General features: G+C 35.5%; 2 protein-coding genes and 1 non-coding gene across 7 annotated transcripts; 1 reads left to right on the top strand and 2 right to left on the bottom strand.

The window, feature by feature from the left end:
• Nucleotides 1–29: 29 nt before the first annotated feature.
• Nucleotides 30–11,393, bottom strand: LOC131948720 (exostosin-2). 2 transcript variants are annotated; one of them, XM_059310391.1, is made up of 12 exons: nt 11,059–11,393; nt 6,694–7,274; nt 6,074–6,280; nt 5,493–5,679; nt 5,087–5,226; nt 4,571–4,796; nt 4,209–4,392; nt 3,787–3,856; nt 3,425–3,521; nt 2,669–2,812; nt 2,325–2,453; nt 30–1,776 (listed from the first exon to the last, which is right to left on the bottom strand). In XM_059310391.1, the coding sequence occupies exons 2-12, from the start codon at nt 7,251–7,253 to the stop codon at nt 1,558–1,560; spliced, it is 2,163 nt and encodes a 720-aa protein (XP_059166374.1). In that variant the 5' UTR covers nt 7,254–7,274; nt 11,059–11,393; the 3' UTR covers nt 30–1,557. The 2 variants fall into 2 exon arrangements, with proteins under 2 accessions (XP_059166374.1, XP_059166375.1); XM_059310392.1 differs by lacking the exon at nt 11,059–11,393 and adding an exon at nt 7,463–7,549.
• LOC131948721 (reticulon-4-interacting protein 1 homolog, mitochondrial) lies at nt 7,815–25,570 on the top strand. 4 transcript variants are annotated; one of them, XM_059310396.1, is made up of 10 exons: nt 7,815–7,833; nt 20,876–21,164; nt 21,514–21,665; nt 22,252–22,320; nt 22,652–22,776; nt 22,876–22,924; nt 23,094–23,230; nt 23,439–23,622; nt 24,757–24,849; nt 25,366–25,570. In XM_059310396.1, the coding sequence occupies exons 2-10, from the start codon at nt 20,900–20,902 to the stop codon at nt 25,477–25,479; spliced, it is 1,188 nt and encodes a 395-aa protein (XP_059166379.1). In that variant the 5' UTR covers nt 7,815–7,833; nt 20,876–20,899; the 3' UTR covers nt 25,480–25,570. The 4 variants fall into 4 exon arrangements, with proteins under 4 accessions (XP_059166379.1, XP_059166378.1, XP_059166376.1 ...); XM_059310395.1 differs by lacking the exon at nt 7,815–7,833 and adding an exon at nt 18,490–18,840; XM_059310393.1 differs by lacking the exon at nt 7,815–7,833 and adding an exon at nt 18,490–18,809.
• LOC131948756 (U12 minor spliceosomal RNA) lies at nt 24,913–25,063 on the bottom strand. The gene has a single exon (XR_009388066.1). It is a non-coding gene; the product is annotated as a U12 minor spliceosomal RNA (small nuclear RNA).
• Nucleotides 25,571–25,970: the final 400 nt, after the last annotated feature.

The following is a 25,970-nucleotide window of genomic DNA, read 5'->3' on the forward strand; positions in this document are numbered from 1 at the left end:
CTCAAACAAACTGATTAATGCAAAGTATGTATGTTATGAATAATAGATTTTATTTACATCATCAAATTGACATCAAACCACAAGTGAAATAACCAAGCTACTCAAGTGTTTCAAAATTTATCTGGCCCTCTTGTGTCCCACTCAACAATATGTATACAAAAAAACATGTTTACAGTTAAGATGATGGTGGCTTAATAGGTAAAAAATAAGTTGAACAAACATAATTTAAAACAGCCAAAGGGAGGTTACCTCCTAGCTTTGCCATGAAACTTATTACCTAGACCCTAAACTTATGAATTTTCCTAAAATGTCAAGTTAGCCATTTCTTACACTGACTGTCACAAAGAACTACAGACACAACAGTATGTAGGACTTCCAGAGCTGGTCTAATATGTACATTCAAAGGGGGGGGGGGGGGTTGCTAGTATCACATTCATAGACACTTTAAAACAAATTTCTTTAAATAAATACATTTGCCCAAGTGATAATATAAACATATATTGAATTAAAATGTGTGATTGAATCATAATCTATCACAAAAAAACTATCAGAGTTACAAATTACATTCTATGGCTGACAGATAATCCACCATCTTGGCATGACATAACTTCAGCACCCTGAGTCTCAATGTAGACAAGCTAGTGCTGGTGAACAAAACATGAAAACAAATACATTTCTCTCTCTGGAGGTGTTCTATAAGACAAGAAGCTTTCTTCTCATCACTATCAGACAATGTAAAATGGTTGTGCTGCTTCAAAATCAAAGCTAAACATGTTTTTAAATATACAATCAATGCTAAATTTTAAATTGCACATTATTTAGTAAAGCAAAATGGCATAATTATTACAAATATGAATAAAAAAACAAAAACATTTTTTAATATAGCAATTGAGTAAAACAAAATTTCAGATCAGTCTTACAAAAAAATCATACTCATGTAGCCCATAGTTTACATTAAAAACTGCTTGTGTATCCCACAAATTAAAAGATAGATTAATGGTTCCATAGAGCAGAGTTTCTTTCAGGTATCTCTTCTGGAAAGTATGTCTAACTCTCACCTGAACAAAACAGAATTTATTTACAAATTATGTCCCCCCCCCCTGTAAGGTTACGACCCCTCTGCTCCAAGGAGAAAAATGTTTGAAAGAAACACTGATCTAGAGAAAAGAGATTTTAGTGCACATTGCAGGGAAATGAGCAATACATAATCTCTAGAACTGAACAGTCCAAGGCAGGAAGTGTAGAAAACTTTAATGGCTCTGGGCAAACTACCATGGCATAAACACAAATCACAATCTCACTAATTGACAACCACATTCACAAATTGTATCACACGACAACCACATTCTCTCACAGACAAATTGTATCACACGACAACCACATTCACAGACAAATTGTGTCCCACGACAGATCACATTCTCTTACAGACAAATTGTGTCCCACGACAGATCACATTCTCTTACAGACAAATTGTATCACACGACAACCACATTCTCTCACAGAAAAATTGTATCACACGACAACCACATTCACAGACAAATTGTGTCCCACGCCAGATCATAAGGTTCCAAGGTCTGTGTATTTCTTCAGCACACCAGGCAGCTTGTCCTTATATAAGCACGGGTCAGCTCTGAACTCAATGGGCCGGAGTGGCATGGAGCCGTAGAGCTCAACAAAATAGTTGATGCATTCTGACCTCTCCACCATGTGGGACATGTCAGCTGACAGCATCTCCTTCACACACTCAGGACATTTGAACTTCTTACGGGGGACCACCTGAAAGTCAAAGATGTCAACTTTTTATGGGGGACCAGATGAAACTCAAAGTCGTTTTCTATAAAGGCAATATCTTTTAAAAAATAAGTTTACATGTTCTACAAATTGGTAGATATGATGACAGAGGGATTGCAAATGTCAAGACCCTGTGATGACACAAAGTTAGGCCAGAATAAAAATTGGCTCAGAAGAAAATTAGAGGTAAAATAGTGAAGGTCAGCTACAGATTGGTCAAATAGAACCAACAGAAATGCAGTGGAACGAATGACCAGTGCTTAGATTCCCTAATGATGTAAGATGTGGTTAGATTCGCTAATGATGTAAGATGTATTTAGATTCCCTTATGATAGAAGATGTGTTTAGATTCCCTAAATAATAGAAGATGTGGTTAGATTCCCCAAATAATAGAAGATGTGTTTAGATTCCCTAAATAATAGAAGATGTGGTTAGATTCCCTAAATAATAGAAGATGTGGTTAGATTCCCTTATGACAGAAGATGTGTTTAGGTTCCCCTAAAAAACCGTCAACTAAACAAGTTATGATTTACCTTGATTGGTGCTTTGCCAGTGACATTTGTAACCAGGAAATTCATGGCGATGTCCTCACAGTTGATGTGTTCATCCACCCACTGCTTTAGGTTACCTGGCATTCCATATGTGTACATGTACGAAAAATACTGAAGAAATACATAAAACATATGTGATGTGTATATGTAAGAGAATAGTAGAAATCATTTGTTATGTGTATAAACTATTTTATATCTATAAAACTATTTTATATAAGAAATATATTTCTGGAACATATTTATTTTCTGAGTATAAGATACTTATGGCACACCTCAAGTTTAATGACATGACCTTATAAAGCACGCCGCTAGAGTGAGAGACTGACCTTGTGGTGGAAGGCAGCCCCTGTCAGCACCATGGAGATAGCATTCATCCACTCAGACTCGTAGCTATAGCTCTGGCTATCATTCTTCCAGATGTGGAGGCGGGACGGATAACCAACAAGTCTGTCTGGATTTTCTCTCCACACCTGCAGGTTTAGGAAGCTACTGGTCAACATCATCATTGGTCAACATCATTGGTCAACATCATCATTGTTCAACATCATCATTGGTCAACAACAACATTAGTCATCATCATTGGTCAACATCAACATCATCGTTGGTCAACAACAACATTAGTCATCATCATTGGTCAACATCAACATCATCGTTGGTCAAAATCAACATCATCGTTGGTCAACATCAACATCATCGTTGGTCAACAACATCATTGGCCAACATTATCATTGGTCAACACCATCATTGGTCAACATCATCATTGGTCAACATCATCATTGGTCAACATCATCATTGGTCAAGATCATCATTAGTCAACATCATCATTGGTCAACATCAACATCATCGTTGGTCAACATCATCGTTGGTCAACATCATCATTGGTCAAGATCATCATTAGTCAACATCATCATTGGTCAACATCAACATCATCGTTGGTCAACATCATCATTGGTCAACACCATCATTGACCAACATTACCATTGGTCCAATATTAGATGATAAAATTTAAAGGACTGCCTTAGTATTAAAGGTGTTTAAAGTGTCCAAAAACAAACGAGCGAATCTTTACTAAGGAAACCAACCTCAAATCCAAACTCTATTTCATCAGGTGTCAGCATGACAATGTCATCATCTAGTGCCAGGATACATTCTGTTTCTATTTCATCATAGGGGTAAAATCTGGAATCAATAACCAACCAACTATATCACCAACCTACACATTGTATCACCAACCTACACACTGTATCACCAACCTACACACTGTAACACCAACCAACACACTGTATTACCAACCTACAAATTGTATCACCAACCTAAAAATTGTATCACCAACCTACAAACTGTATCACCAAGTCATCACCACCTCAGCTAACCTGGTCAATGTTACCATAACTCACCTGTTACCCAGATTATATTTTGTTGTGATAACTGCCATATGACTCACCTGTTACTCAGACGATTGTATTTTGTTGTGATAACTTTAATAGGTTTCCCAGTGTTTGGCCAGTCTGATACTGAAAGAAAACATTTGAATAATATTATATATATAATTATAGAATTGAGACAGACATTGAGCTAGACACATATAGACCTCCTGATCAATGAAGACCAATGAAGCAGGTGAGGGATGATCTGGGCTATGTGGGCCTATAGCAAAAGTTTCTGTTACATACTTAACAGTCCCCTTTTTTAATAATTCACTTTTTTCTTTTTCATTTTTCTCCAAATAAATTAGAGAAGGAATTAGTGGAAAAGCTTTCAGATCTTTTTCTGACAAATCCAGTCCAGGAAAAATTTAGCCTGACTGTTCAACTCAATTTGAAGAAGCAGATTTCCATAAAAAAGCGTAAGAAGCAAACAACTTACTTGGGGGCGGCACCTTCTCCTGATTGTTCCAGACAACAATGATTTTAGCCAGACTGGGAACTTTGCCAACCTGGCGGACCACTTGAAACAAGGAGTCAATCCGGTCATAGGTTAAAATAACTGCCGTGAAGCCCAGAGATTTGGGGGCCCTCAACGGTAGAAAAAGGGGACTCTTTATGGCTTTCTGCAGGAGGTGGAAACAAAACTATTTGATGGACGACTGTTTGCAGGGGGCTGAAGGTAAGTCTTATACTATTTGATGGACAACTGTTTGCAGGGGCTGAAGGTAAGTCTTATACTATTTGATGGACGGCTGTTTGCAGGGGGCTGAAGGTAAGTCTTATAGAAATAAAGCTGCTGACCTTATTGGGTAGCTCGTTCCACTGGTCATAAGTTCTGGCATCAAATGGAAAGACCCTATCGTTGATGATCTTGACCGCAGTTAGTGTGATGTTTGCGAGGGAGTTGAAGTATCTCTCCCAGTAGAACTGCACCTGCTTGCGCATGTCCAGCACACGCTCCATGCTGTAGTTCTTTAGTATAGCCAGAACATCAGACAGCTCTTCTTCATGGATGTGGACAGATGCCCTAGTGGGAAGGAATCAAACTCATGTCACAAGTGTAACTATAAAATATAAATAGCTATCAGATGACCTACCTAGTCCAGTCTAAGACCTCATGGAAGGGCAGCAAATAGCCATCAGATGACCTACCTAGTCCAGTCTAAGACCTCATGGAAGGGCAGCAAATAGCCATCAGATGACCTACCTAGTCCAGTCTAAGACCTCATGGAAGGGCAGCAAATAGCCATCAGATGACCTACCTAGTCCAGTCTAAGACCTCATGGAAGAGCAGCAAATAGCCATCAGATGACCTACCTAGTCCAGTCTAAGACCTCATGGAAGGGCAGCAAATAGCCATCAGCCACAACGACAGGAATACAACCAGCCATCAGGACATCCATAAGTGATGGCTGACCAAGCCGGTTGCCACGGACAACCAAACAAAAGGTTGCTTCCTTCAAATTAAAAGTATTTTTTGTTAAGAGTTGTCAATGTTGTATACAGCTTTAACATGGACTAAAGAGAAGACTGTCATTGTACATATTCATATCTATAAAACACAAACTGAAGATATAATAACAAGAGTGCTACTGTTCACAGAGAAGTGGAAGATTTTCCTTTTTAATTTTCCAGCCTAACAATAGAATATTTGTGTTAAATAGACCATGTCTACCTAATAGATGACAATGGGATAAATTGCTAGTAATGCAGTGTGACTTACCTGTAAAATACCAGGGTAGGCAAACTCATGGCCCTGTGAATCACACCTGACAGAATAGTTGAATGTCTGCCCGCACCGCTCTACTACAAGCACTTTAGTGTCGGCCTTAGCTAAACCTTCAATTTTTGTTTTATACACTGAATTTAAACCAAACTGGGTTGAAACCAAAAACCACTTGCGCTCTTCACTGAAAAAACAGGTAAAAAACTGTTGAATAGTCCTATCTTTTGTTGAGCAAAGCTGAGACTAAAGGTGCTTAAAAATTGGAATATAAAAAGACTTTTTTTCACTGCACTACACGGTCATCAATACAAGGGTATGAAAGCATAAATGTATCCCAGCTCAACTGATGAGCTGGGACCAATTAGGTACAAGAGTAAACACTGCCTGCAGATATTCAAAGGTTATACCATAAGACTAATGTTCTACTTACAGGGGTGATGTTGGCTGTAGACAATTGTTCTACTTACAGGGGTGATGTTGGCTGTAGACAATTGTTCTACTTACAGGGGTGATGTTGGCTGTAGACAATTGTTCTACTTACAGGGGTGATGTTGGCTGTAGACAATTGTTCTACTTACAGGGGTGATGTTGGCTGTAGGTGAACATCCTCCAGTAGAGGGTTGTACACTGCGACCGTGACATCAAAGGTCCTGCGGTAGGTTATAGAAGAGAAACCTCCCCCAACCACCATAGCTTTGCTTGTGTTGAGAGACAAATAGTTTGTGTAGTCAGGTGAAGTACCTGGCAGCATGTTGAACAACAGGTGATTTTTGCCCAGGTTCCACCTGTGGACGCACACAACTAGGTGAAATATCTCCAGTAGACACACAATTAGGTTTAATATCTCCAGGATATATATATATATATATATATATATATATATATATATATATATATATATATATATATATATATATATATATATATATATATATATATATATATATATATATATATATATATATATATATATATATATATATATATATATATATATATATATATATATATATATATATATATATATATATATATATATATATATATATCTCCAGGATATATATATATATCTCCAGGATATATATATATATATATATATACACACACACACATATATATATATATATATATATACACACACACACACTTAAACCCATCTTTTAACTGAATGTGAAATGAGAAACAAATGAATCCTTACCACTTTAGACTAGCTAGGATCTGGCTAATTTGATGTGGTGACTTGACCCAGTTTTGATTGAGTAAGTCTATGGAAGGAATGAAAAAGCAGGCAGTCTCTGGATCCTTGGTGTAATAGGGACTCTGGGATATGACTCTCAGCATCTCCTCAAACTCTCTGGACATGGGGGGTGTTATGTCATTCCCCATCTCATCATAATACTGCTGTATGGGGTAGATGTAAATACTGATGACAGTCTTATCATCATATCCACAATGATAAACTTCTAAGCAGGTGAAGTTATGAAAAGTACAGTTTAAATCCCGGGGGTCTGCCTCTGGAGAGCTGGTCGTCAGCGTGACAGTGTCAGGGCTCTGCAGCTCTGGGGGCAGGTTGCGGCTCAGCTTGGAGCCAACAAAGCTCGGAGCCAGCCACCAGACAGTGATGTTTACAAAAATGAAAAGAAGCAAACAGATGCCAGCTGTGGGATAGAATGAAGTCCATTTTTTACGCGCCATCACTGCAGTCTCAAGGTGATGCTCAGCCACCAATGGGCCTGTAACTTGCATTGGTGATTTCATTCAAACAGTCATTCTGAAAACCTAAGATAGAAGAAAACAAAACAATTTTTTTTTAAATGTTAAAAAAACTAAACCAATTTAAATGTACAGCTTTCTGCTAGAAAGTTTTCTCTTTAAAACTGACCCTGCACAGATTTCCCATAATATACATTTACTAGTCATTACAAAAACAAAATAAGTATACTACTAGAAACTGTACTAATGATTACCCAATGAAATAAAATTTGTTTGGAAAGTCCTAATGCTATCTTACTCCCTCGAAAAGGTAAAAAAAACTGCAACGTATGTGTATAAAACTGGAGAGGAAAAATCATTGAACATCACACTGTAGCATGTGCAGATCAATAAATATGATAGAAAAATCAATTCATCTAATAATTTTTTCTTCAGTTTTACTTTAGGCCATTAAGAATGTGATACAATAAAACATGGAGGATAACTCTATTATTAAATTAGAGCAAAGGGAGGAGATCTGAAACTAACCAAACACAGCTCTGCCAATATAATTTTGCTGTTATCCAGTTTTTCAATTATAAATATGATTTCTGGGCGGATAAATAGATTATAAAGGCATTTTCAAGTAGATCTAGATTTTTTTTTTAAAATTGAATCTAAATGGAAATGCAAAGACTAAAATAATATTGGGTCTAGAGATGTGTAATATAAAAAAAAACTATTAGGCTTAAATGTAAATAGCCTATCTAGATCTATAAGGGACCTAAATTAAAAATTATAATGTCCATTTTTATAAGCTACAGTTTATACAGTTTTATTTATAGGAAACTATAATGAAAAGTCCAACACAGAAACGTGAACACTTTTATTAATGTGGTTTTAAGAATTTATCAAAGGGTAGCCTACGTCAGTAAACATTTTATAAATAAGAATACTGTAAAATGCCTATCTTTGTGTTTTAGCACTTCTCAACACTTTGTTCCAGAAACATTACAAGAACCAAAATTTTGTAAATTAATAATAAAATTCTTACCATGTCATACAGTGACACAAATGCAAAGTTTATTGCTAATTGTTAAGTATCTCAATCATTGTGCTATATTTGAAAAGTATGTATACTAGCAATCTTATTACTTACACCAGAATCAATTTGTAAAGTTTAATCGTTATTTTTATAGCAGCAACAAAGAAGTACAATATATTTGCCTGTAATTAATTAATCATAGTCTAATAGCGCTGTACCATTATACGAGTTCACGATTTATAGTTTTCCTTGCTATGTTTATTTTACAAGCATGTTTGTATTTTTACATTCTCTAGTCCTAATATGTAAAGTTTCATGATGGTATATGGAATAGCAACCTAGCTTTGCAGTCTAGAAATCATCCTATGGCAGTCACTATAGTAAAGTGTTACACCCCCTAATTTGACTTCATTATTTCTAGATATCTTTTTTCTATTTTTTATTTTATTTGCAGACTTCTATTGCCTATATCATTGAGTACAAATGTGCAAAGTTTTATCATTATATCTTTAATAGCAACATTAGTATGCAAGTTTAAAGCCAATCACAACTTTTGAATGCAATTTACAATCCTAATTTAGTTCAACAGCGCACCTCTCTCTCTGTCCGCAACATTTTTTAGGCATTGTGATCAGTATGTTCAGCAATATATGGAGAATTTAATGATACAGACTTTTGTTGAAAATAATATGTTGGATGTTTTAAATGTATTAACTAAATTTGTTTTAGTACTTTTAGAGAAGAAAAATAAAAAATAAAGGCATATTTGAATGTAGAAACAAAATTTTAATTATGCAACCAGAAAAACGTTTATTGTCGTGAAAAGAATGCAAAAAACAATGACGTCACATATTTAAACTAGGGAAAGTACACAAAACTAAAGGTGTCATCTTCCAATTTTAGAATAAGAAGAAATTAACTATTTCCTTCAAATTCGATTTAGATCTATAGAACTACTTATCAAGACATATGCTATGAAATGTATACAATTTTCTCGGCCTAAAGTAATTAAATTGTATTACTTTTAAAACTTTTTTGAACAGCCGGGTTTTTAATGGAATCATTTAAGTCTCTCAATCTGTGTGTGTGCATAGTGTTGTGTTGACTAATAACTAATAATGTATATAATTTGGTTTTTCTAACATGTATTGGTAATTTCAAATGTATCGGATATTTAGCTATTTAGTTATTTCTTTGCTTTTTCACTAATCGTTCGATGTGTAGTAAAGAACATTGTGTTTTGACCAATAACTAATTTATAAAATATTTTTCTCAAACAAGTCTAGTTAAAATATAATATAGAACTATAATTTACGTGTAACTGGTACCAACAGCTAGTAAAACATAATCAGTTACTGTAAACACATAACTTTGAAAATTTGAATAAAAATTACTACTTGGCCTAGAATGATAGTTGATAATTTTTGTGTGTTAATGGGTTATAATTTATTAATTTTCCCATATGTAAATTCTAGACCTACTTTGTATAATTATAAAATTATCAGGGAGATTTTTCCAATATGCCTACGGCCTACACTTACACCCCTTCCCTGTCTTTTCATTACACACTACACGACTCACTCAAGAGTCAAGTCACTGTCTGTACTAACTACTAATGATGACTAAGATCCTAGATCTAGGTCTGGTAAACCTCCATTTCAGCGTATTTTATTCTCCGTTGCTTGATTACCTCCAGTTGAGCGTATTTTATTATAACAACCGAAACACACCAAAACATTAGGAAAACACGATTTATTTTTTGTATTGTATTTTTGTTTTAGCAAATGAATAAAAATGAATATTTAAAAAACACGACTTGTTTATTTATATTGTACTTTAAAAAAGGCATTTGTCTCATGGTGAAACTGATACACTGTTAATCATTCTGTTTTATATTTTTGTATTTATGCAATAAATGTACAAACTCTGTGTTTTTTAATTTGACAGTTTTGCTAAAACTGAAAAAAATATTTTACTATAGAGTTGTATGTTATTTAAATTCATAGTAAATCTACCATCCTTCCTTTTTTTGTATGTGTAAATTTCTGACTTTAAAAAAAAAATTGATGTGGGGTCGTCCATAAATGACGTCACACTCGTAAGGGAGAGGGGGGGTCAGCAATTTTGTGACGGTGTGTGATGAGGGGGTGGGGGTTTCAGATGGTGTGACGTCATTTTAGGGGGGGTCTGACTTTTTGTGACGACGTGTAACGGAGGGGAGGGGGGAGGTAAAACTCGTAAAAAAAGCGTGTCGTCACAAAAAGCAAGACCCCCCCCCCCCTACGAGTGTGACGTCATTTATGGACGACCTCTAACATTATTTTTTTTTTAAATGACAACGTGAGTTGTCACACTTTCTCTAACACTCCAAGCAATCCCTCACCAAATTCCACCCCCCCCCCCCCTCGGCCCACTTTCGGCAGCATCGTTGAGCCTTTTAATACTTTTATTCAGTTTAGTTGAAATTGGAACACTTAATTGTACAAAGTGTGCATCTCTATTTTTGTAACCAACAAACAAATCACTTCAGTCAGTCTCTTTGTTGTTTTTTATTCATTTATTAAAACAAAAATACAATACAAATAAATAAGTCGTGTTTTTTAAACATTCATTTTATTCATTTGTGAAAACAGAAATACAATACAAAAAATAAATCGTGTTTTCCTAATGTTTTGATGTGTTTCGGTTGTTATAATAAAATACGCTCAACTGGAGGTAAACAAGCAACGGAGAATAAAATACGCTGAAATGGAGGTTTACCCTAGGTCTTATACTACTTAAAGTTAAAAGGTCTAGGTCTATGTTTTTGGAGGTTTTTTTACAGACCTGGGCTTGGACAGAAGCTTCCGAGATTGTTCCTATGGAACACAGAACTGCTTGAGTTGATGAGAAACTCAATCGAATCAATCAACCAAATTCATTCAAGACAAAGTTCGAGTGTTATTTTTAAATTGTATGTTTTGGTGACTGAAAGATACTTTAAGATAGTAACCAGCATTTCAATTATCTTTCAATTAAAATTTACAAAGAGTATTTCCTGAGAGAAATAGAGATTTTATGGTAGATCTAATACTAGATCTAGAATCTAGATCTAGAATCTAGATTAGGATCTTCAAATGATCTTGCTTTTTTTCATTATTATCGTCTGTTGTTTCCGGAAGTGCAGTTGGTCCAATTGCCGCAATAAAGGATACAAATCTAGATTTTGTAGCAGATCGCCTAAAAATTTGTAAAAAAAAATAAAAAAAATGTCAAAGTAAAACAAAACTGCTACGCTTTATAAAATAAAGCATTTTCAGTTAATCGTGAAGGAGCAAGACTTAAATATGTTTTATGTAAATTGACTTTCGTAAGGCTCATCTAATTTTTTGTTAACGGGCAGTAGATCAGCCATAACTAAAATAATACAAATATTATCAGCGCAGCCAATAGCATTCGCTGGAAGTTGGTGCCAGAAAATAAATCTAGCTTACTAAACTGTTTAATATCGATTTGTGAAGAATAATGTTAGATATTTTATTTGTTTAAGCCAAAAAATGAACTGCGGGTAATGGGTATGAATCCCTTTCCTCGGCTTTCGGGATGACCGTGCCGTCTTGTCTTACATCATCATGGGGAGTCAATGTCCAATCTGTTACAGTCTTTACTGCTGCTGCTGGTGATGTTTGTAGAAGAGACCAAAGATCATCCTTTACAGGAGAGTCTTTACCAAGTGTCAGGGGCGGAACTACAGTGCCACCAGACCCCGCAATGCGAGGGGGGGGGGGGGGGGCGCAGGCCATTTAGGGACCATAATCAATTTTTTTATAGTTAAAAAAATTATGTTCTTTCATTTTTGACATGATGCTTGTATTGTAAAAAATGAATACTGTAGCTGCAGTTGGATTACCTTTATTCTACAGACACCATCCCAAGTCCTCTTTCTCCTACAATCAAACACACGCTGTTGTCGGCAAAATTCTTTTAATTAAAATAAATCAAAGTCCATCGCGCGAGAGGCCGCTATAAGATATTAAGACGACTTTTGCTTCTTTATAGCATTCATTAGGGGCCCACAATCCATTGTGATTTTATAATGTAAAATGTTCGTTTGTTGTATTGGTAGGACTATTATTCTATACTATTTCGGTTTTATGTACGTTTACTTCTTTTTGTTTTACAAACAAATACGATAGTGTATATTGTGCATTCTCTCCCTTGAGTGTTTCACAATAGGTTTGATGAAAAGTAGTTGAGACCATCCAAACTTCAGTAAAATTTGGGAAGTTTTTGAATACTCATAAACAGAGTTTCTTCCAGGCATCTCTTCGGGGGGAGGGGGAGGGCGAAGCCCTCCCGAGAAAATTCTTCCGCCCCCCCCCCCCACCCCCGAACGAAATGAAATTTTTATATTTTATATAGAAAATATATACTTTTAACAGTGTCCGCCCCCCCCCCCCCCCCCGAAGAAAGCATACACATGTTTCGCAGAAACAATATTAAAGTATTTTACCTAGCTCTGCTAGAATAATAAAATCAGTGACCAAATTATTTATCTTTAATTATTCAATACTATTTACAAAAGTTTAGCCTTGCATGCCTTTTGAAAGTTTGTTTAAACCTGTTTCATAACTTGTTGTTTTCAGTTTCAGCGCACGCCTTTAGATTTTTATTTCTTATTTGGCTTCTTACTTAACTTTTATCTTATATTCATTCAAGAAAACGCTTGCTCGCATGAATATGTTGACCCGATGATCGTCCGCACTCCAAATACAAACTGTACAGTAGCGTACGCAGGGGGGGGGGAGCAGGGGGAGCGGCCGCTCCCCCTCTGGCCATTTTCAGCAAAGTGGCGCCTTTTTGGAAACTTTTAAAACTCAAAGTTTTAAACAATGATATTTGTTAAAAAAATATTTTCGGTCGGCACATCTATGTAAATCACAAGATTTCTTTTCATGCAGCAATTAAGCACTATTGTACTAGTCTAGTGGTTTCTACGTTTACAACACGTATCAACAGCTGCATCAGTTAGCCTTCTAAAAATAACCTTTACTATGCATTGCAGTGTTTAAAAAACCTCTACGGGTAGTACCACTTAACAAGAGGGGTGTTAAGTTTAAGGCAACTGTATAATTTATTTGCTTACGAATAATTGAATTAGAAAATGTTATACATAAAACTTCACACATAATTACTTTATATATACAGTTTGAATAGTGTGATTAATTTTTAAAAAAATTACAATACAGAAACAAATACAACTGATGTGGCACCTCTATTTAAATTTACTTATGAGGAAACTGCGTAGTGTTGGGGAAATTTTGACAAGGCCAACAACGTCATCACGATGAAGTAGTAGTATTCTTACAGTTTGGGCGATAGTGATTACGATTACAAATTATATGAAACAGTTACACCCCCCCCCCCCTGCCCCATGGACCCCTCTGTAAAAAAAAATATTGTCATAATACCACTGCTACTTATTTAAATCTATTTCTGTAATATATATGTGTATAATATATATTTGTGTAATATATATGTATGTTTAGAATAGTCATCTAAAAACTGACGCTATGTTCACTCTGAGTTGGTTATCTCCCCCCCCCCCCCCACACGCACACCTCACCACCACAATTGTGTAGAGCGACATTAATGTCACACCTAGGTATACGCTGTTAAGTACATGTAGAAAAACGCGTAATGATGTACCAAAGTACCATGCCGACAGAAAATTTATAGCTTTTTAAACGTAAAACTCTGTGAATATTGTTTTTGCAATTACCAGTAAAAAGGTGCGTGATCAATACAGTGATCTAACCCATATCTATCACTATGTTAAAAATGATCTTTAAAGAACACTAAGAAGCAGTAGTTAATTTAAAAAATATATGTTCTGAACTGAAAGACCAACATTTTTGGTAAATGTAGGCTGTTATTCCAGTATTATATATCGAAAAGCGTGGTTTTATACCAACTCTGATTTTAAAAACTTTCATTATGCTGTAATACTTTAGCATTTATGATGACGATATATTAAATTCTGATTACAGACAAAAATATTTTATAAACACGAATAGAGCTAAACAATTGCATTATATTGTAAAGTAATTATTTATTTGTTTTGACATTTATAATTAAATATGTGGATATATAGCCAACATAATTATATTAAGAGAGTGATTATTTCCCCTATTTCACTTGTCTTAAATAATTTCCAGGAATTATTATGTAAGAAATTTTTAGCGCAATTTCCATTCTGGAGAATTGCGTTTATTAACCCGTCATTTCTGGATGGATGGATGGATGAATGAATGTATGGATGTGTGTCCGCAGCTTTAAGTCGTATCTCCTCCTCAACGAAGCAATATCGATGACTAGTTACAAAAACAATTATGTTAAGCAAGTTACGAGGATGAACATAGGCCATAAAAATTCCGGGTTTCTTTCATGGATTTCCCGGAAAAGCCAAAAAACCTCGAAAAAATGCAGTTTTTGGCCCATATCTCGGCAACCAGACCACTTAGCGACTTGAAACATGTACCAATCGATTCCTGCCATAATTTAGAACAATATTGCCGAAGAAATTTTTCAAAAATATCCTTTCGTTTGGTCACAAAAAATTTTTTGAATTAATTAAAATTTGGACCGAATTAGTAGGCATTTTATGCAACCACACCACACGCGTCATCACGTTCAATAGCTGCGCCATCACGTTCAATGGCTGCGACGTCACGTTCGGTAGCTGGGCGCGCAATGGTTTTTAGTCATGTTACTCTATTGTAAATAAAACATGTAAAATACTGAAAAAAAAATTAATAAAAAACGTTTTAATAACTAACCAATGGTTTTACTAACCCTGCTCTTGATTTACGCTACGACAGAGCTATTTTTAGATAACACAAGGAAATTGCGCTAAAATTGTCACTAGACTTTTTTTAATTACTTGTTTTACAAGAATTACAAAACAGATTGTGTTACGTTCATTGCTTTTGGTTGTAGTGTGTGTATATATATTTTTTTTTAGATTGATACAATTTTTGTTTTGTTGGCCTACATTGTGTGTTTTTTCTTTTTCTTCAGGGTGCTACTTTCAATTTATTTTATATTATAGCGAAGTAATGACATACAGCTAGTAATTATATATATATATATATATATATATATATATATATATATATATATATATATATATATATATGTATGTATATGTATATATATATGTATATATATATGTATATATATATATATATATATATATATATATATATATATATATATATATATATATATATATATATATAATATATATATATATATATATATATATATATATATATATATATATATATATATATATATATATATATATATATATATATATATATATATATATATACTAGCCGTCCCGGCCAGGCCCTGCTCTGGCTTCTGTGAAAAACCTTTCTGTTAAAGACCATTACCTGTGTGTTTAGTAATCATCATAAACCCGGCATTGCCCACCCAAACCACAACCAACCAAAACAACAAAACGCAAACATAACGCTAACACAATTACAAATAAAAACGAAAACAAAAACCTAACAACAAACCCAACCACAACCACAAACACCAATACAAACACAAAGAAAAAACAAACAAAAAAGCAAACGAAAACAAAAACCTAACAACAAACCCAACCACAAACACCAATACCAAAAAAAAACAAAAAAAAAAAACGAAAAAGCAAACGAAAACAAACCAAATCCAAACGCAAAACCAACCAAAAACACAAATACAAACCCAAACAAAAAAACACAAACAAAAACGAAAAAAGAAAGAACAAAAACGAACCAAATCAAAACGCAACCACTAACGCAAACCCACCTAAACACAAAGAAAACACTAACGCGAACATAAACGCCCGGGGCGGAATCACCTGTTTTAGCTTAATGAACGACTATAGTACCCCAACTTATTCATAGTCTTTTGCACTCACTTAAACGAACGCGCCTGTTTCAATTTGATGAACAATTTTAATACTCCAAGCTTATCCGTAAAATACCTACAACATTTGCATTTGATCAATCCCCGCTAATTATGTAATTATTTTTTTTTCCCAACACCAAAACAAAGTAATTAAAAAGTAAATTATTTTCGACTAATGCAATGGTTTCATAAAGGGAAGTAATTTTGTTTTCCTAATTTATCAAAGGGAAGTAAGTGCTATAGGACTAAATAAAGACATAATTAGAATTTTTGTAAAAGATGATATTTTTTTTAAACTTGTGTTTAATGAACATGCCGACAATTATTACTGTAATTTGAAAAATGAAAATGATTTCCCAACACTTTCAATGGTAATTTTTTAGCTCATAAATTTAGACAAATGCGCACGATAATTTTCTAACACTTAAATTCATACAATTCCAACGACATACAAATGCATTACATACAGAACTGAGCTTTATATATATATATATATATATATATATATATATATATATATATATATATATATATATATATATATATATATATATATATATATATATATATATATATACATACATACATACATACATATATATATATACGTATATAGAACGTGTTAAAAATTCGGCGTCTATTTTTGCTCGTTTCGCTCCCCCTACAATGAAAACCTGGATACGCCTCTGAAACTGTAGTATCCTGGAAGACTATTCCATGTGTCAAATATGAGTCCAGTTGTGCAGCGAAACGTGCATGTCTTACTGGACCTTCAAATGTCCGAACTTGCTCTTGAGTTCCGTGAATTTGTCACTCCACAACAGAGTTTCTTCCAGGCATCGCTTCGGGGGGACAAAGCCCCCCCCCCCCCCCGAAAATTTTGTACCGCCCCCCCCCCCCGAACGAAATGAAATTTATATAATTTATATAGAAAATATATACTTTTAACAGTGTCCGCCCCCCCGAAGAAAGTCTACCGCCCCCCCCCCCGAAAGTTACAAGTGCCCCCCGGAGAAAAAACGACCTTAGGGGGGCGCCAAATTGAAAGTTTGAGTGGGGGGGGGGGCTGCAAACGAAAAGTTCGAGGGGGGGGGGGTACAAATGAAAAGTTCGAGGGGGGGTGCAAATCGAAAGTTTGAGGGGGGGGGGGGGTGTGCAAATGAAAAGTTCGAGGGGGGGGGTGCAAATCGAAAATTTGCTCCCAAGGGAAAGCCAAATTGAAAGTATGTCCCCGGGCGCCGGGAAGGGTCGCTACGCCTCTGCAATAACCAAAACTTAATCACGTTTGCTTTTGTGTTGAGAGAATCTACTATGAAGGTTAGGGTTAGAGTTACTTCCAGGCATCTCTTCGGGGGGGGGGGCAAAGCCCCCCGAAAAAATTTTACCGCCCCCCCCCCCCCGAACGAAATGAAATTTATATAATTTATATAGAAAATATATACTTTTAACAGTGTCAGCCCCCCCCCCGAAGAAAGTCTACCGCCCCCCCCCCCCCGAAAATGTCGAGTTTCAAGTGCCCCCCCCCCCGGATAAAAAATTCTGGAAGAAACACTGGTTAGGGTACTTGCATTTGTTTTGAATTGCTCAAATCTCTCAGTGAACCATCCTTCATTTTGTTTATAGTAATGCTGAAGTGATTTATGCTAATAGTAACATTAGTTTTATCACTATATTTTTTCCCCACATTTTTCGAAATAAAGTATTTTACCGCTCTCCGTGTCTTCAACAAAATGAAGTAAATTTTTTTTCGAAACAATCTTCTTCAAGCAAGGCTTAGGCTGGGTTTCCCTTTCCTTGCAGTTAACATTAAGCTTGTTTAGTTTATTTGTGATATCCACCATGAAGTTGAATGTTTCAATTTGGGATAGACAAGTTAATTATTATAATAGGAAGTACATTGAAATAGTGAGTAGCTAAATATTCTAATAGAATAGCGAGTGTTTCTTAACCGAGTGTTACAGAACAATATTTTGATGAATTTATAAAATAAAATAATTATATGTCCCCGGGCGCCGACCTAAGGGGGCGCCAAAATGGGTTGGAAAAATAATTGAAAGATTGAGGGGGGGGGGTGCAAATCGAAAGTTTGAGGGGGGGGGGGTGCTAATCGAAATCTTGAGAGGGGGGGGGGGGTGCAAATCGAAAGTTTGAGAGAGGGGATGCAAATCGAAATCTTGAGGGGGGGGGGGGTGCAAATCGAAAGTTTGGTTTGAGAGGGGGGTGCAAATCGAAATCTTGAGGGGGGGTGCATATATCGAAACGTTTGTCCCCGGGAGCCGGGAAGGGTCGCTACGCCTCTGACTGTCGATCTCTATCATCTTGGTTTAATATAACCCTTGGCAGTCGAAATAAAGGAATCCCTTTAGATCTGCCACTTCGAGTATCACAACCTTTCACCGCACATATCACCATTTTGAATGTAGATCTGTACACCGAGATGGCGGATGTTTACATTCACGAACGGACGTGACGTCATATGAAAGGACTCTAATAGAAATCAACTTTCGTTTTTGGAACATTGCAATTTAATATTTAAATTACTAAACTAAAACTTTTAGATCTAGAATCTAGATCTAGATCTAAAAACTACATTGTTGAATGGCAGATGTCTTCAGAAGTCATAAATAAAAAGGGTTGGTAATCTATCGCTTTAGGTCTAGCTAGGTACGTAAAATCGGCCAAGACTAGAATTAGAATCTAGAATCTAGTTGTAGGTAGTAAGTAGGTAATCTAGATCTATCTTCTATATTCTATTGTATCTATCGTTTTAATTTTTAATCTTCTTTAGGTACGTAAAATCGCCCGCGACTTGTAATGTGAAAAACCAGTGACTCCTTTAAATTTTAATAATTATTTCACATTGTGAGGAGGATTTATGTTTTTTAAAATACAAAAATTTTCCATGTTTCATTTATGTACATGTTTTTAAACAATTGAATTAAAACTTTTGCAGTAATAAATGAAGACTAGCGATGTTTCCAACAGATGCAACTATGCTCATTTACTATAGCAGCCATCTTGTTTAAGTTTTATTTTTATAAACTTATAGCGCTAGATTCAGGGGGAAGCCACTCTATTTTACAAATGGCTGCTGTTTATATAGCAAATCTAGCTTGCAGACACTGCTGTTTAAAGTTAATTTCTGGCCTATATTCAATTGATATATTTAGCCATTGATTTAGGTTTATTATTAATTTATCTATATATGTAATTCTCTTCTGGGAGACATTAGAAAACAAGCTGCAAGTGCGCCTTACAGTCCCCTCTCTTCCTCTCTATCGCTACCACCCCCCCCCCCCCTCACATGGTCTGGTGAGCTGTGGTTCACGCTAAATGTTTTTGTTTACAATCATAGTCGGGTTTGGTGACGGCTATTAGGGGCAGATAATTTAGTTTGAAACGAGTTTAAACTTAGGGGAGGTAACTAAGAGGCTGCTTTCACAAGGGGGGGGGGGGGGGGGGGAGAAGGGGTTTAGTGTTTTAAAGCAAATATTTTCAGTGGCAGCATTGGTACTGTCGAATTCACAAATTATGAATTACTGAAAAGTAGAAAAAAAAACTAAATAGCGGCGCATGATACAGTGCGGGTCGGCTCGTCTATAATATTTGACATAAACATACCACAATACACTTCTATTAAAGCCTTGACAATGAGGTAACGTTTTTGTACATTAATAGCCGCGGGCGATTTTACGTACTCAAAATGATAGATTACTGAATCTAGTTACTAGATCTAGATCTAGTACTAGTAGTACTAGTACGTCATGAGGCAACTTGTTTTCACTTTACTAGCCTTGGCCGATTTTTTTCGCACCTCAACCGATAGATTACCCTATTATTATTATTATTTAATATTTATTATTCAATAGGCTTAAATTCTAAATTGCAATTATAAGCTTATTATTAGGCCTTTATTTTATATTTATAGGCCTATAATTTAATATTTATTGTAGGCCTATCTAGGCCTATATATTATATATTAAATAATCTATTATTCTATAATAATCTAGGCAGAGTATCTGGCTCGGAGTTCTTGGTCAGAACAAATTTAAAAGTTGAAGCAGAAAAATGTCTATATAACTAATTAACTATGATTGAGTTTATTACTATTGAGTATTGACTGAATTGTCTCCCTGTACTGTAGATCACTAGATCTAAATAGCTGTAGCACTGTAACTTAAGAAAATTAATTGGCTGCTACCTCCAAACACAATTGCACTATTTGGATATAGTATATATACCATATATAGGATAGGCCTACAACTGTACTAAAGTATTAGATGTATTATGTACATTTATTTTGCTGTGACTTCATTGCATTTGAAAACAGGAAAATAAATTTTCATTTACTAATGGTTTATAACTAGCGAATTAGTTCTCATGAAGATTTTGAAAAAGTAATTAAATAGTGCATCATCATCAATGAATGGACATCACGGTTAGTTAGTAGAATGCTCTTTGACTTGAGTATGTTGTATGTCCCTGAGTCCATCTGGATGTGGGTACCTGACTCAAATTAAGGGACAATAAAAGCGGCTGGTCAAAGTGCTGAACACAGTATCCCTTTATATGCCATGGTAAAGAAACAGATGAACTCTACTTTATCTGTCCTATGGGTCATCAGTTGCAAAAGGTGAATTTTATGTCTGGGCGCATTGGCCATACAATGGTGACCATGAACAATATCTATTTGTTTCAGAGACCTGTAACCTAAGCTGTTAGAATGGTGCTAATCATAAAGAATCTTCTCCTCACTTGCAAGAAGCCTGTACCCAGTAGGAGATCAACACAAATATATTTTCATCTGGTCAACACACGAACGTTATCAAACTTTGAAAACAGATCAGTTTGGCAGATAAACCGGTATGGCAAGATTGAAGAATTGAAGCTCTCAGCATCATCTGAAGGAGCCGCCATCAAATCTCCTAATGAGCTTCTGATCAAAGTCCACGCTTCCAGCATCAACCCTATAGATATTAAAATGCTGGGTAATTAAAATAGTGTGGTCATTTAGTTTTTTTTGTATATCACAAGCAGTTTTAGAACAGTGCTATAAATGTTTTGAAAGATAATAGACCTATGCTGCTTAGCCTTTTATACTTGCCAGCATTTACATTTGTCCTTCATTCAAAGAACTGTCCAAGAAAAAAGTATATGGAGAAAGATAATTTAAAAACCTGTTAGGCTTGATTTACTGGTTACAATTGGATTACCATCCTATGAATTCTCAAAACCTTTAATTACTCCATCATAATTTATGAATTTAGTATTTGGTTTCACCCATTTCTTGTATTTGTTTACTGAAATGCTAAGTGTTGTTTTATCTATTATTTGCAGGTGGCTACGGTAAAAGTTTAATAAACATTCTAAGGAAACAAAAAGGCATGATGAGATCAGGCTCAGAGTTTCCTCTTGTTCTTGGTAGAGATTTTTCTGGAACTGTTGTGGAAGCTGGGAGAAACATTACCAAGTATAAAATAGGAGATGAGGTAATGTAGGTGCTTAATCCTATGGAATATGGATTTTACCAGCATATTTATATCATCTTTGGCGTTAAGCTTTTTAAAATTATTTTTTAAGTTTGAGTTATATATTTTTATTGGAGTCAGTGTGGTCGGATGGTAAGTTTTACGTTTGGATACTGGGCTCTAATGAGTTTCAGGTGAGTCCGCCCAGCTCTAATGGGTACCCAACTTGCATTAGGGAAAGTAAAGAAAATGGCAGGGCATAGGACTAATCACACCATCCTTTCATATGCACAGATTAGGCAATAAAGGTGAACCCACTTCATCTTGCACTACCAGGTCAGAAAGGGTAACTTTTAACTAAATTGTAGCTATTGGAAGATTATTACTCATTTGTGTTCAAGATTATAGTTACAACTCTGTTGTTCGAATTAGATCATGCATATTTCACTTCTTGACACAATACATTTTCTAATTAATTTATTGCTCTATCTGTGCTCATTTGTCTAGGTTTGGGGAGGGGGGCATTGGTGCAGAAAGGCCTGGTACTCATGCCAAGTTTACTGTGGTTTAAATAAATTATTTGCTCTAATTGTGCTGATTTGTCTAGGTTTGGGGGGCCATTGGTGCAGAAAGGCCGGGCACTCATGCCAAGTTTACAGTGGTTTCTCAAGATGAGGTAGGCCTACACTGACACCAAATAGGAAATTTAAAATTAAACATACTTGCTCAAGCCTCAGTATTTTGATTGCAAACCATAGTATATAATGTATTATAAACAACTTTAAAACCACATAATGTGTCACATATTGAGGCAGCTTCCTTAACAATTTCAGATATCTTTAAAACCACGTAATGTGTCACATATTGAGGCAGCTTCCTTAACAATTTCAGATATCTTTAAAACCACGTAATGTGTCACATATTGAGGCAGCTTCCTTAACAATTTCAGATATCTTTAAAACCACGTAATGTGTCACATATTGAGGCAGCTTCCTTAACAATTTCAGATATCTTTAAAACCACGTAATGTGTCACATATTGAGGCAGCATCTATTCCGTACGTCGCAGCCACAACATGGGCAGCTCTTTGTACTGTGGGGGAGCTCAAGGAAAGGAAAGCTGTAGGTCGAAGGTCAGTTTTTAAACCAAGGAAAATGATTACTTTTTACATTAAAAAATCACATCACAAATAATGCACAACATTAATTTAATGTTTTTTTTAAATTCCTAGAATCCTTATCTTAGGGGGCTCTGGCGGCATAGGAACATTTTCTGTTCAGGTAAAAATATAACGGAGATCATATTATAAAAGATTGTAAATATAATTAACCTTTAGGCTAACAAATTTTCATTTGTTATTTTATATTCTCAAGTCAAAATAATGACAACCTTTATCAATCTTTTCAAACTTGAAAAAAATTCAGTATCAGCTAATGATTTTTTTTGTAGTTGGCGAAAGCTTGGGGTATGCATGTGACAACTACTTGTTCTACTAATGCTGTTGAGATGGTCAGAGATTTGGGAGCTGATATGGTAGTTGATTATAAAACAAAAGACATATGGCAAGAGCTGAAACGCTATGAGAAGTAATTATTTCCCCTTAAAATTTAGTGCAGTGCTGATGTTGAGTAAAAATGTGTTAAGAGTTATGTACCTTAGTAAGTTTGATTAATCTCTAATTATAAGACAAGGTTGTGTAGAAGAAATACTTGGCAAAAAACTTGAAAAAGAAAAATCAAGATTTTTTGAAAATAGAAATGCGCACCAGTTAACAGCTATTGATTGTAATTCCAGATACGACTACATCCTGGACACAGTGGGGGCAGATGCTGTGGATAAAGGAGTCGGATTTCTTAGTCCGTGGCAGAACTCACATCTTATTACACTTATCACACCTTTCCTCAAGAACTCAGACAACCTGGGGGTCATCCCTGGCATGATGAAAACCGCTTTCACGGCAGGATTGGACACATTAAAGGTAAACAGTTCTCACTGCAGGCTAGGATACATTAAAGGTGAACAGTTCTCACTGCAGGCTAGGATACATTAAAAGTAAACAAGGGTATGCTTCTCAAACCTACACTATAGACAGCTAAAAAAATCCAGATGTATAACTTAAAGCGCTTAAGAAAAAAATTCACTATTTTAATTGTTTCCTTAATTCATTCAACAACATATCTCCTACTAAAGAAATACAACTTGATAATCTCTTGTCTAATTTGAATACTTGACTAGACATCCTTGATATCTACATTTAACAAGTATGTACTTTTAATAAATGCAATCATTAACTAACTTACTGCCCCTACATTTACCCTGCGAATATTGATATCTCAATGTGATGTGTTAAAGTTAATGGTCCTCCCTGCCAGATTTTATTATCTCACTAGCGTGACTTTTCAGCTTGTTGCCGCAGTCTCAGAAGAAAGTCTGACGCAATATTTTAAAGTGTCTCATCAATGCGATACTAAACAATGGCTGCGCTATATTTCTCAGATTATATTTGTCATGGCTCAGGTTTGCCACACTTCCGCCCAACACACCCCAGGAATGAAGGCCTTGAGTGTACGTTAATCACTCTCCATATCAATGAGGTAGAGCACGCTTCGGCAACAGCCCAGATGTCAGAGACGTAGATGGGTGCTCTCTGGAGCTCCCTTACACTAGCACAGCGGCGCCGTGTATGGTCCCTGGCTCCTTAAAACTAACTTAGGCACCATGGTGCTCACAGGATAACCCAGGGTGCCAAATAGCGCCCTGTTGGAGCACTGGAGGGCTCAATTTAGTGAACGACTAAAACGCCCCATTTCATCCACAGTCTATCACATTTTTTAAAACAAGGGCCCTATAGCGCATACGGGATAGCCCAGAGCGCCAAATTGCACCTTTTCTTGCCTGATTCAATTTTGAAGCATTTTTTTTCCGCAGAAACCTGCCCAGGAGTGTTCAAATCAACTCCCCATAGTTTCATGTTGATTGGGTGAAAGGTGTAAAAAGACAGACAGAAGACAGTCATTGCTTTTTATATATATATATTTTGGTATATATTCATTGAATTGTTTGTAATGGTGTGGTTACTTCATCAATTTAACATAAGAATTTGATTGGACAGGGTCTAAAATCAGGAGGCAGTGTTAGGTGGGCTGTTTTCATCCCCAGTGCCAGTGCTATGGAGAAGGTGAAGCTAATGGTTGAGGCTGGGCAGGTAAGGTGTTTTAGTTTTAGGATGGGTTACCTGGTTACGACCATTCTTTTATTGTTAATTTTGAGGGCAGATCACTCAACCCAGGCATCCCACAAAGTAGGTGGGTCACCATGGGGGCGACCTGTGCCCCTGTAGAAATTCTTCCAGAACTGGTTGTCTGGGAGCCTGTAATTACCCAGGCTCGTTATTTTCCTTACTCATTAGTTTAAGGCATAATACAGATAGCATTTACTGCTCTTATATATTAAAAACCATTTCACTAAAATTATGGGTTTTTCAAATTTGAATTGTTCGTTTAAAATATTTGCTTTATGTATTTTTACATTTTGCAATTGGGTTTTAGTATAAGCATAAAAAATTTTACATTGTTCAGTAAATAAAATAACGATCTTTTGAAATGTATTGCAGTTTTCAAAGATTTTGAAAATTTTTGTACAAAATACCGAAGGGAATTAACTGTAATATTATAAAGGGACATAATCAAAATGTTTATTCTTTTTATTTCCTAATTGTCAGATCAAACCCACCGTACAAGAAGTATTCCCATTCTCTAAAGTACCAGATGGATACAAACGAGTGGCGGGTGGACACCTAAGAGGAAAAATTGTCATAGATAACTTATCAGACTAATGTGTTTAAATCAACTTGCTAGTTAATGTGATTTTATTCTATTATTAACAATTAATTATGTAAATATGCTTTGTAAATATTGTCTCATTGGAAAAAAATAAATTTGATAATTTCTTATAAATGTCTTCTATTGTGTTATGAGCATGTTTGATCTGTTAAAAGTGCAGAGTGTTCACAGATTTGGCACCTTTTTAGTTTTAGTATTTTTTCTCTCAGATTTTATAAGGGATAAAACCAATACAAAATTTGACTATTTTCTAGATACACTTACTTCACTGCAACATTTTTCATGTAAGGGGGTAGTGAATATATCGTCATTTGCCTATATAAATTGGCCTGGCAATATGGAGTGTTATTGTGTTGCTGTGTAGGAGGATCGAGCTTGACCCGAGGCAAACAACCAGTACCTATGGTAAACCTTGCTGTCTTTCATCAATCCATGCATTCATTAACTCTTTCGCACCTTAATACCCTGATACAACACACATGAT

The sequence above is a fragment of the Physella acuta genome, unplaced genomic scaffold (genome assembly GCF_028476545.2).
Source record: "Physella acuta isolate Inbredline_101_S28 unplaced genomic scaffold, ASM2847654v3 ptg000658l, whole genome shotgun sequence".
NCBI classification, from domain to species: Eukaryota; Metazoa; Mollusca; class Gastropoda; family Physidae; genus Physella; species Physella acuta.

Bases quoted from the DNA above. Each gene is read 5' to 3' on its own strand.
- LOC131948720 (XM_059310391.1), bottom strand. From the start codon at position 7,253: ATGAAATCACCAATGCAAGTTACAGGCCCATTGGTGGCTGAGCATCAC. The intron at 6,281-6,693 runs GTAAGGATTCAT...GTGCGTCCACAG, and splicing joins ATCCTAGCTAGTCTAAAGTG to GTGGAACCTGGGCAAAAATC. The intron at 1,777-2,324 runs GTAAATCATAAC...TTTGACTTTCAG, and splicing joins CTGGCAAAGCACCAATCAAG to GTGGTCCCCCGTAAGAAGTT.
- LOC131948721 (XM_059310396.1), top strand. From the start codon at position 20,900: ATGGTGCTAATCATAAAGAATCTTCTCCTCACTTGCAAGAAGCCTGTA. The intron at 21,666-22,251 runs GTAATGTAGGTG...TGATTTGTCTAG, and splicing joins AGTATAAAATAGGAGATGAG to GTTTGGGGGGCCATTGGTGC. The intron at 22,321-22,651 runs GTAGGCCTACAC...TAACAATTTCAG, and splicing joins CAGTGGTTTCTCAAGATGAG to ATATCTTTAAAACCACGTAA.